At 45.3% G+C, this 11730-nt stretch overlaps 1 protein-coding gene across 5 annotated transcripts; it reads left to right on the top strand.

Annotated features, from left to right (window-relative positions):
- The first annotated feature begins 335 nt into the window (after positions 1-335).
- On the top strand, positions 336-11441 carry C27H1orf116 (chromosome 27 C1orf116 homolog). 5 transcript variants are annotated; one of them, XM_075910011.1, is made up of 4 exons: positions 336-429; positions 4972-5123; positions 8377-8554; positions 9132-11441. In XM_075910011.1, the coding sequence occupies exons 2-4, from the start codon at positions 5031-5033 to the stop codon at positions 10538-10540; spliced, it is 1680 nt and encodes a 559-aa protein (XP_075766126.1). In that variant the 5' UTR covers positions 336-429; positions 4972-5030; the 3' UTR covers positions 10541-11441. The 5 variants fall into 5 exon arrangements, with proteins under 5 accessions (XP_075766126.1, XP_006137296.2, XP_006137297.2 ...); XM_006137234.4 differs by having other exon boundaries at positions 337-547; XM_006137235.4 differs by lacking the exon at positions 336-429 and adding an exon at positions 591-729.
- Positions 11442-11730: the final 289 nt, after the last annotated feature.

Here is an 11730-nt window from a genome sequence, read left to right on the forward strand (position 1 = left end):
GAGCTGCACCTGTTCTGGGAGCAGAGCATAAGGCATGTGCAGTAAGCCAGTCTGCACCCCTGAGCCGCAGTAAGCATTTGACAAAGGAAAAGAGAGAGGCGTGGAGAAGTGTCTCACTGCACATGAGCAATCAGTTTAACTTGTATTTTTCACCTGTCACTTTATCCTCCCCCTCCAACTGACTGCAGGAGCCGCACTTAGCAGCTCCTCGCCAGCTGCCACAACGTGGACCCCACCCTCTAAGCTCATCGGCTAGCCTGGTGAGCGGCTGAGCGCTTTGGTTGGTGAAGATAACTTTGATCCAACCCCCAATGTCAAGCACCTCCCCCCGCCTTACTTTCTGAGAACAGCTGGAGTGAGAAGTTGCGCGGCGAGTTTGTGATTGGGTGGCAGGCTATAGCAGGGTGGGTGAGGTATTTACCTGTCCAGGTAAGTCAGTGACAGGTCATAAGCAGAGCAGAAGAGGAGGTGTCTGTCTGTTTGGGGTGGTAGCCCTTTGCTTGGGGAAACCGAGGCTTTTGATCCTTATCTGTCTCTCCTAGTTCAGGTGAGTTAATCTCTAACTGAGCTGTGTGTGTTTCAGATAAAGTGGAGGGGTTCTCTGGCACTGGCTACGGCTGGGGTGGATTAGGAGTTTGGGAAAGAGCGTCTTAACTCAGACTTCCTTCCTGCCATTTCAGTATCTGTTGCTGGAGCTGCAATCTGCCTGCTCCGAAGGCTGCAGACCAGGTGAAATCCCTTGGAGGTAGAATTACTGGTATCTGTAAAGCTTTCTAGCTTTCTCATTGGTGCTGGGGGGACAGGGGAAAGGATGTTCCTCTGTAGTCAGTTTTGATGACCGACATTAAAAGCTTCAGTTGAGTGGCAAGTAATTTAATTTTGCCTGCTTGCTTTGGAGAAGCTAAGAGGGGGAGAGAAGATGATAAACAATAAGTGCAAGTCCCAGTCACTCTAACAAAGTCATTATTTTTAATTTTATGGTTATATTGTCACTGTGGGGGTGGGGTTATTTTTTTAAACTTCTAACTTAAAGTGTTCTTACAATAGCTTCCATCTACCATGGAGAAACAAGAGTATGTAACCAAGAGTAATTGTGATAATACCTCTTCCTCTCCTTTCAGTTTGAGCCTTGATAGCTCTGACCATGTTCTTGTAGAACTTAGCAGCCAAGAATTTTGGTAAAACTTGCGTGCTTGGGGAAGCGGTCTGCTGAACAGCACTGTGGACTCGTGTGTAAAGCTTGTGTTCTGCATTTGCTCCGCTCTGGCCAAAAAGAACCCTTCATGACTATGTAGCTGTGTCACTAAAACTTGTTAGCAGCTGCCATAAAAGCAGATTCCTTGTATAGAATTAACTGCTGCCATTGCTGATGGGAGTTGTAAAGTTTTCAAGGGCAGTGATAGCAATACAGCTAGCTCAATTTGTATTGTAAAATGACTTTCCCCACGAAGTAGAAAAGCTGGGTTTTTTTAAATTTAGTTTCCCATAGTTTATAAAAATCAAACTGAAATATGTACTTCACTAGCAAACGGGCTAGTTTTTTGGCAAACAGGAAAGATTGACAACTCCTTTGAACCTTACAAAAAGGTTTTGAACAGCCCTAGTGGGGTTGAAGTTCATGAGGTTAGTTTCTCTTCCTCTTGCATTCTAAGGAAGAAACTGAAATTCTCTCTTTCCATTTTGGGCACCTTTGATCTCTTGCTTAAGAAAGTTTCTGTCTTGGTAGTCCTGAGTGTTTCTCTTCCCCTAGCTTTGCCCCAGAGAACAAGTGAGAAAGTTAATCATGCAACTCTGACAGTTGTATATTTTTGTACCTTTCTTATGTGACTGATACAGGTCCAGATGAACGTTGTTCCCAATGATGAATTTTGGTCTCTTCATACAATGACTTTTTTTTTTTTTTTTTTTTTTTTTTTTTACACTTTATATGGAATCTAAAGCCCTTCAGCACAAATTTGGAGAGCCTATATTTTGTTGTTTGCTATATCACTGATCACAGGGCATTGTGTTTGTTGTCTAGCTGACAAACTCTTGTAAACAGGAAGCTGACTTGAACTAGCCACTTCAGGTTTCTGTCACACAATTTGGAGTAAGAATCTGACTTCCCACAAACTCCAATTCCCTCTTACAAGTTTATGGATGGGGAACTAATGAAAATTACAAATACCACTGAAGCAAACTTGTGAGTCTCGCTGCAACTGTAAGCATGTGGTTTCTTGCACTGTTAGCATTACAAAGTCACAGAGAACCCACAATGTCCTAGAGTCCCTTAACATCTTAACCTGGTCTTCATGCTGGCAAACTGTTCAACAGCTGGATATAAAAACTACCAGCTATCCTAGATCAAAGGGTGGTGGTTTATTTAAAGTAATACTTTATCAAACATGAAATTGAGACTGCTGTATGCATTGAGACACAATATCTACGACACAGCATACCAGAATGTATGAGGAAGAAGTTTCTTTAAAAAAAATTCTCAGTCTGACTAATCCTGAATGTGTGTTCTTGATGCTGTTTAAGGGCAAAACAAAAACAACCTTCTCCCCCCCAAAAAAACCAGCTGCTACATTTCTGAAAGCCTCATACCACAATGAGTTGCTTTGCCATTCCTTCTGATGGGTAATATTGACTCTAGTTTTCAGTGGAGTATGTGGGGTGTGTTTTTGGTGGTGGTTGATTGTGTGGTTTTGGGGTTGTTGGGGATTTTTATGGCTACAAATAAGTGCACATTTTTGTAAGCTAAACTTTGTAGCCTCTCTACCTGAGTTAATCACATCCTCTAAATCCTTAGTGGTGCATGGAAGGATTGAGCCTTTAAAAGGCCAGTTCATTCTCAGTCAACATTTAACCTCCATTTCAAAAAAGCACCAAGTCTGACAAAAGTGGAGACGTGACAACTCTGCCTCCATAAAGTTTGGTCACTAAGGTCTCTACACACTGGTCTGAAAGATGTTTTTAAAACAAGCCTCCTCTCTGAACTTGCCACCAGGTATGAGGTGCTGGAAGTCTTAGGAGCTAATTACGGAAAACCATGTACCTTGGGTTGAGCCTCTGTATCAAACATATTAGCCTAGAATCATTCAAGTAGCTGTTGGTATATCAGGGGAAGAAATGACTTCTAAAAAGGCAGTCCCTACATATGGGTCATGCATCCATCAGTTACAACTTCCTAGCTAGTTCTAATTACTTGGGGCAGTGTTTCTTCAATGGCTGTTTTGACATGTTGGATGTAAAGAAGAGCTAGTCGTCATAATTCTCAAAATCAGCAATATTTGTACCTCACTGACTAATGGGCCTAACAAATATGGGTTAGAGATCTGATTTTTTTTTTAAGCCTAAATTAGAGTTCGTGATGGCAAGCAACAATATTTTGGCATGTGACCCAGGGAGAGTATGGGTTTGGTAAGCAGCTTTATAATGCAGGGCTGGTAGCAGACTTAATAATTAAGCTTGTGACCGCATGGTCAGTAGGGGTACGTCTAGACTACAAGCCTCTTTCGAAAGAGGCTTTTTTGAAAATCTTTTGAAAAAGCATTTTGAAAGAGCATCTAGATTGCAACCTCTTTTTTTGAAAAAGTGGCTCACTTTTTCGAAAGTGCATCCGGGCAGTCTGGATGCTCTCTTTCGAAAGAGCCCTGTTTACATTCAAGAATGCCTTTTTTCAGAAGAGCACTTTTGAAAAAAGGCGTTCTTCCTCGTGAAATGAGGAATACCACTGTCGAAAGAGAAGACGTGATCTTTCAATTTAATTTTGAAAGAATGCGGCTGTAGTCTAGATGCTGGTGAAGTTTTTGAAAAAAGGCTACTTTTTTCGAAAAAACCCTGCAGTCTAGACACAGCCTAGGAACTGAGGTTGGGAGAGAAAACAGTGTTCTGTTCTCAGCTCTGCTACTGACTTGCTATGTGACCCTGGCAGAGTTGCTTAGCCTCAGCTCCCTCATGTAGAAAATAGGGATAATGCTCTCCCACCTCTGCACAGTGCTTTAAATCCTAGGATGAAAGAAGAGTTCAAGGTCTCCTACATAAACAAATCATCACTGAGACAAGGAAAAAGTAAATGTCTCTGAATTCCAACTTCCATAATTTAAAAAAAAAAAAAATCTAAGCTCACAGTCGCATTAAACAAGTTACTACAGTTATCTGGGCCTCTGAATCCAGTTTCACAGAGACCCCCTTAGGCCTGTCTGAAGCAAAAACCCGTTCCTCTAGGCATTACTGCCATGTGTCTTTCTCCAGGGAGAGTAAACTCTATGGCTATGCCATGAACACACCCACCCTAACTCATGATTTAAGTGAAGACTCACCTCTCTGTGGCAGCTGACAAACTTGCATCATTTAGAGGTGTGGAGTGTAAGAAAACTAGCATTTTGCACAGAGGAGATGCTCTTGGTAAAGCAGTGTGCTTGCCAGTTTAGTTAGCAGGCTAGTAAAACTTAACCTGTTAACTCTCATGCCTTGGCTATATTTCTTCAGTCTTAGCCACACTACAAATTGTACCTTCTAGCAACAAATGTAATTGAAGCAGGACTAAAAATCGTTTAAACAAAGTGACAATAAGGACAGAGTGGTTGGCACAACTTCAGCAATTGCTTCATCCCATCCAAGCATGTAGACTGAGCCTAGCAAAGCCGAGAACTATTGTATTGCTTTTGCTCTGACTCTCTTTTCCCTTACCCATTAACTACTGCCTTACCCTCTTTACAGAGACCCCTAGACTGTCGGGAATCTCGTGATCAAAATAGGCTCTTTGAATTGGTGGCCTGGCGTTTACCCTACTACAGGTTTATTGAGCCCTGGTGTCTTCCAGATTTTTCTTCTAAAGCCACTAATTTGAAGGGACTTTCAGCACAGAAGGATGATCAAATCAAACAGAGCTGAAGTTTTTACTTTGAGTAGAATGCGAATATAACTTGTCTGAATTGGCGTGAGTGTTCCAAATATAACTCTTAACACGTCATGCTCTTTCTCCAGCTTGAATTGGACCTACTCCATACCTGCTTCTGGAAGTTCTTGCTCCAGTGATTTGTGATATGCCTAAAGAGGGTTTGTGCCTAGGGACAGCTGGTCAAGATTCGGGCAGTTGTGACAGCATGGTCAGCACTAACTCAAACCTCTCTGAAGTTGTAAGTAAACCCTTCAAGGAACCTTATTGTCTAGGGCTGGTAGCTGATGGCCACGTAAATGTAGAACAGTGTTTCTTAAATTGTGTTCTGTGTCACAGAACAGTTCAAAATCGCTGCCCTTAAAGGGGCAGGTGACTTTTTTTGCTCAATAACTTTTCCCCAACCTTTTTTTTTTCCTGGGTGTTCCTTTAAAAAAAAATTGTTTGGTGTTCCTCAGTCTTAAAGTTTAAGAAATACTGATGTAGAAGGTGGGGATTTTAGGTAGGCAGCAAGTTCTCAGTTCTATTGAATAGATATTTGCAGGGAGGTAGCACAAAGAAGCCCTTGTCCATGGATCAGGATCCCATTGAATTAGTTAGTATATAAACATGGAACAAGAGACAGTTCCTGCCCCAAAGAGTTTTTTTTCTCCATTAATTCTTAGGTATATTCTAGCAATCAAGCCACAGTACAGTTCAAACATCAGGCAGACACTTAGCCCGGGATGGGGAATCTCAGACTCGAGGGCTGATATGGCCCCTGGCTTCCCTGGATCCGGCCTCCAAGGCTCAGGGGGTCTTTCCCCAGCATAGGGGAGCCCACACTGGAGCTACAGCTTCCCCACCATGGGGCTGAAGCATACAAAATCAACTAGCCTGGGCTCCCTTGCGCTCTGGTGCCTGAGGAGACAATGAGACTTAGGCACTTTAGAAAATATTAAATGTGGGGGAGTGTTTTTCTTGTTAGTCGGGCCACGCCAGTGCAGGGTGGGTTGGTTGTGTGGGGTTGGGATTTTTTTGGGGCTTGTGTGGCCCCTGACCCAAACAAGTTCCCCACCCCTGACTTAGCCTAAGCAAATCCCAGTGCAGTGAGACCTATTCGCGGGCAAACGTAAGTTTGCAAAACAAGCAGATCGCCTGCTTCCAACTGATATGCAGGTGGCCTTTGTGTTTGCCAGTGTTCTGCACAGCGTGTGGCTCAGAATGGCTTAGTGAGTGGGAAGTATTAATTTGCTGCTTCTAAATTGCTAGAGTTCTGATTTCAACCTGGGTTGTGTTAGGGTGCAGGGCAGGAGCAGGCCACTGTTTGGTCCCCTTTGCAGAGATCCAGCTCGCTAGACTCCTCCCACCAAAGTGTGACCAACAAAAACCCATTCCAAGTTAAGCTAAAGGAGATGTGTCAAACCATTCTCTACTCTGCTTTAAGTCCCGCTAAGTCAGTAATGAAGTCAGTTAAGTATTTGGCCCAGTAGACGGTGAAAACCGTGCAACTGCACCTCTCCGTTGGATGCTAGTTTGTATCAAACATATTCCAGGATTAGGGAAACGGACTAGTCCTCTGATTTGGAGCATATCGTAATTAATGTGCTGTAACTGTTTTGAACAGGTCCTCCCTGCTATTGCACACTAGAAATAGACCTGTGTATAACTAATAGAGATGGGCAAACCAGTTGCTATAGGATACCAGCTCCAGCTTGATGTCTTTTTCCAAAATAAACTTAGAAAAACTCCCTTGTGTGTGACCGGTTTTCTCTTCCATGCCTTCAGTCTTATAGACCTCTAAAGATGCATTGCAGAGTTGAAAAGCATGTTCCGCTAGCCCTGACGCACAGGCTTGATGTGATGATGGAGAAGGGGAGAATTGTTTACAATCCACTGATTGAGACAGGTCCCACAGTGCTCCTCTAAAAGGAGGGTTACGGAGAGAAGCCACCATCCTCATAAGCTTCTGAATGTCTGGAGGCTTGCCAAGGTTCCAACACTCCGTATGGATGACACACACCAAGGCAGCTTGTCTGTGGTACAACTAGCCAGTCACATGCCTGACGGGATTACCATAACATAAGAACTAGGGGTCACTAAATGAAATTAATAGGTAGCAGGTTTAAAATGAAAGGAAGTACTTTAGCAGCACACAGTCAATCTGTGGAACTCCTTGCCAGAGGATGTTGTGAAGGCCAGGATTTTAATAAGGCTCAAAGAGCTAGATAAATTCATGGAAGTCCGTTAATGGCTATTAACCAGGATAGGTAGGAATGGTGTCCCTGGCTTTGTGTCAGAATCGGGGAATGGCCAACAGGGGTTCCCATTCTGTTCATTCCCTCTACGAGCATCTGGCATTGGCCACGGTCAGAAGACCGGATACTGATCTAGATGGACCTTTCGTCTGGCTATTCTTATGTACTGGAACTGGTGCTTCATAGAAAAGTTATTGGTGGCTGCTGGACAGGATTCTAATTGCTTCATCAGCAATGGCAAATCTGTTGGGGCTGTTGGATTATATGTCCGACCGAGATTGCCCTTAAGCAGTACTTCTGGTGGTGAGGGGCTGAGTTGTCCCTAGGTAGACTAGCAGTTTGGGTATTCAGTAGTGTCAGTGCAGCCGCATGTGCGCCCCTGAAGGAACAAGCAGCTTCGTTGACACTACAGGCATTCCCCGAGTTACGTGGATCCGACTTATGTCGGATCCGCAGTTACGAACGGGGGTTTTCTTGTCCCGGGGGACGGGAGCGGCGGGACGCCCAGATGCGCCGCTGTCCCACCGCCCGCGTCCTCTGGGGAGAGAAAAGCTGCTCCGCGTCTCCCTGGCCTGCTGGGGGGGAGTCCCCCCCAGCAGACCAGGGAGACGGGGAGCAAAGCCGCGGAGCATGCGGGTAGCGGGACAGCCCAGACATGCCACAGCTGTCCCGCTGCTGGCGTCCTCTGAGGCTTTGCTCCCTGTCTCCCTGGTCTGCTGGTGTCCAGCAGACCAGGGAGATGCGGAGCAAAGCTGCGGAGGACCTGGGCGGCGGGACCGTGGTGCGTCCCGGTCCGCCGCCCACGTCTCCCTGGTCTGCTGGGGGGAGGCGGGGCGCAGCTTGCACCCCGCCCCCCCCCAGCAGACCAGGCTTTTCTCTGGACGCCTGTGGTAGAGCAGCTGGGGCGCTGCTGGTTGGTCCCACAGCGCCGCACTGAGCGCTACTGGACCAACCCGGCAGCACCCCAGCTGCTCTGCCCCAGGCGTCCCCAAGTCAGCCGCTGCTGAAACTGACCAGCGCTGACTACAGGAAGCCGGAGGCAGAGTTGCTCTGCCCCCGGCTTCCTGGAATCAGCCGCTGATCAGTTTCAGCAGCAGCTGAATCTGGACGCCAGTTCCAACTTACATACAAATTCAACTTAAGAACAAACCTACAGTCCCTATTTTGTACGTAACCCGGGGACTGCCTCTATAAATATGATGGTAAATGGTGGTGTTACACTTACTTTCCCCATTTGTGGTTTGGCTTGTCTTCTAGAGTGATAACAGCTATGACCATTTATCTGTGGAGGAAAAGGAATGTTTGCTGTTCCTAGAAGAAACTATTGATTCCCTGGATACGGAAGCAGACAGCGGGGTTTCTGCCGATGAGACGGACTATGCCGAACGGTCTAAGCTCCCCAGAACATGGCCGAAGAGAGATGCTGTTCCAAAGAGTAAGATTAAAATTTGCATTTTGTACCCCAGAGAACTTACTGCGTTCTCGAGCCAGCACTGTAAGCCCTGTGACACAGTAAATGTGAGCATAAGGGACAGATTATTGTCCCAGCTTCCCATGCACAGTAAATTAATACCTGGTGGTAATGCATGATTGACTAGGGGGGAAAACGTGCTGGGGTGGATGGAAGGGATTAAAGGTTTGTCTTTCTCTAATGCGCCTAGAGTAGATTTAGCACTGAAGCTAAGATTGCCTATTTACCCTGCTGAAAGGGAACTGCTAGTGTGCAGGCCAAACTCTCTCTAGGCTGTTTACACTTGTATCCTACAAACGGACATTAAATCTTTTCATCGGGCAATCTGTCACTCAGTGACAACTTAGTATCTTTGCAATAAACAAATATTAGCCCCCTTCCAATAATGCCCCCCTCTAGAATACATTTTACAGTAAGGTATCGTGGCTCTGTTATATTGGCAGCCCTGTTAGAAAGGTTTGCTATGCAAGTAAGTAGGGGGATGAGCTTGGTGCAATGCTCGGTATATAGCTGCATACTTAACATTTGGCTTTCTGTCTAGATTTGGACAATGGGTCTCCCACCGAAAGCTTTGCTCAGCGACAGGGAATAGAACAAAAGGGTGAAAAACGTGTCTCTTTGCTCTCGAGTTCCGCTCCAGGAGCGGTTTCGAGTGCCGGCTACCATAGCCTGCCAAGGAACGTCAGCGCAGCAAGTGTACAAGCCACCCCCAAGGCTTCTGTCGGCAAAACAGCTGACTTCACTGATGGTCCAACTCCAATGGCTCAGACAGGGAAGCATTCATGGAAGATGCCCAAGAGAAGGGAGATTGAGGACCAGTCAAATGACCAGCCCAGTGTGAGTACTCAGACGAAGCCACCAAGTTTGGAGTTCATAATTCTCCAACCCCCAAAACCCTTCCAGGATCCTAGCGGGGCGAATACCAGATGTCTTGCTAAGCCCGGGCAGGTAGTTGGTAGTGAAAGTGAGCTACACTCTAACCATTTAGAGGCAAAGGGAAAAGCTACAGAAGCAATAGGGAATGAGCCTGAAGTGACTCCATCACATTCTGCTCCAGGGAATGCAAGGCTGCCACTCCAAAAGGAAACTAAACCTTGTGAGAAGGGAAGAGAAAGAGCCACCATGCAAGGCAGCCACGAGAAATTAGACTCGGAAGCTTCTCTAGATTCCAGTGCCAAACAAGGGCCTCCCACAGCCCCAAAGCCAAGAAAACTGCCACCAAATATTATCCTTAAACACGGCAGAGTCAACGCCGCTCCAATCCTCGATCCTAATCACAATAAAAGAGGGCTGTCTCCATCTTCACCCAAGCACAAATCCAGCACGAGTGAGTGTTCCCCAGAAATGCAGGAAAGAGCTCGGTGGGAGGCTTTGGAGAAATTGGGACTCTTACAGGATAAAGGAAGGGAATCTAAAATCCATGTTCTCAGACCTGTGACTACTCCCAAACCTAAGGATGCCCAGGTGCTGACTTCTAGGGCTGGCAGTAGGGAGAACTTAAACAGCGACGACCGAATCAGTGGTCCTGCTCATAAGAAACCTGACCCGCCACTTGCTCCAAGTTTGAATCCAGCACATAGGGCTGCTTCTGGCTCGAGAGAGATGATCAAATCCAACTCCTTGGAGCGTTCAGGCATAGGTCTGAGCCATGAGGACCAGAACATGGATAGCAGCTCGCTCAGCAAAACACCAGTCCCGGAGAAGATGGCTCCCAGCGTGATCAGGAATAGCCGACCACGTCCGGTTTCCCTGGGCACTGGGAAAGACTTTGTTGAACTCAAGGCATCCAAAATGGATAAGGAGGAGTTGGAGACAAGTGAAAAGCACAAATCTTACCCACTGCAAAAGTTTCCCCGACCTACTTGTGTCAGTGTAAAAATCACCCCTAAAGGCGCTACAAATGAACACCGGCGAGAGGCTCTGAAAAAACTTGGTCTACTGAAGGAATAAGCAATCTAACACTGTAAATTCACATGTTTTATGCAATTGCACCTACCTTTTTTATGCTATGGATACGGGAACTATTGTAGTTGCTCTTAAGCAAAATGGGACCAACTGTGTGGGTTAACACATCAGTCTTATCAGGGTTCTAGGCTCACTTAGATTAATTCTGCACACTCTGAACTGGCAGTATGAACAATCCTCATGGTTTGATTTCCAGGGGGACAAGACTAAAGTAATACTGCCATTAGCATTATTCAAAGCTTTGTGCTAAATAGACATCACATGTATATAGTGTATAAAACTTATTTATGCATCATGGGAATAAGTATATGAATGGGAATATTGTCCTAAATGTGTTTGTTGCATATTACTCCCCTAAATGTTCACTGTCCGGACACCATGAATTCCTGGTGTGTGGTTGGATCTAGTCCAGAAAGCCAACTGGGGAAAGATAGGATGGCATGATTGGTCTGGGGGGGGGGGGGGAGGGGGAAGATGTTTGGGGTTTTAATTGATTCAAAGCTTTCATGACCCTGATCATGTGCCTGTAGGAATGCACATAACTCTTGAAAGCAGTGGGAGCGCTGTATCTGCCTGTGTGATCAAGAGCCAGATATTTTACTCCAGATAGCAGTGAGTAGCAAGCAAGATTTATGCTGCTCTATCAAGAGGTGACTGGCAGGAGAACGTGTGCAGGTATCAGATTCAGAACTGCCACCCAAAAGGAGGAAAAAAATACAGATTTGAGTGTGGTGGGGTTTTTTTTGTTCTTACCTGCAATGTGCCTTAATGTATCCAGCTTTATGAACAAACAACTGCTGATACCTTATGGTCAGCTTTTATGTTATGTACCTTTTTATCTTAAAAGGTTTTTTATTTTGATAATAAACTATTTTAAGTAACTAGAGTATGGATTTCCTATTTTAAAAGATTGCATGTTCTTACCAACATTTGACTGTTGAAACAAGCGTTATTGAGAACCAATAAGGAAGTGTCTCAGGAGTAGCGGTGTTAGTCTGTAATTTTAAAAATGACACGTCCTTCTGTAGCACCTAGTGTACATCTACACAGCAGCGCTAGTTTGAAATGAGCTATGTAGTTTGAGCTACACAAGTTGTGTAGCTTAATTCAAGCATATTTCAAGAGACAGAGCACCACATTTTGAAATTAGACTGCTATTCCGACAAGTCCCTTTA

Source organism: Pelodiscus sinensis, chromosome 27 (assembly GCF_049634645.1).
Source record: "Pelodiscus sinensis isolate JC-2024 chromosome 27, ASM4963464v1, whole genome shotgun sequence".
Classification (NCBI taxonomy): domain Eukaryota; kingdom Metazoa; phylum Chordata; order Testudines; family Trionychidae; genus Pelodiscus; species Pelodiscus sinensis.

Excerpts from the sequence above, each read along its gene's own strand:
- C27H1orf116 (XM_075910011.1), top strand. The coding sequence starts at position 5,031 with ATGCCTAAAGAGGGTTTGTGCCTAGGGACAGCTGGTCAAGATTCGGGC. Across the intron at positions 5,124-8,376 it reads ACTCAAACCTCTCTGAAGTT|AGTGATAACAGCTATGACCA; the intron begins GTAAGTAAACCC and ends CTTGTCTTCTAG. Across the intron at positions 8,555-9,131 it reads GAGAGATGCTGTTCCAAAGA|ATTTGGACAATGGGTCTCCC; the intron begins GTAAGATTAAAA and ends CTTTCTGTCTAG.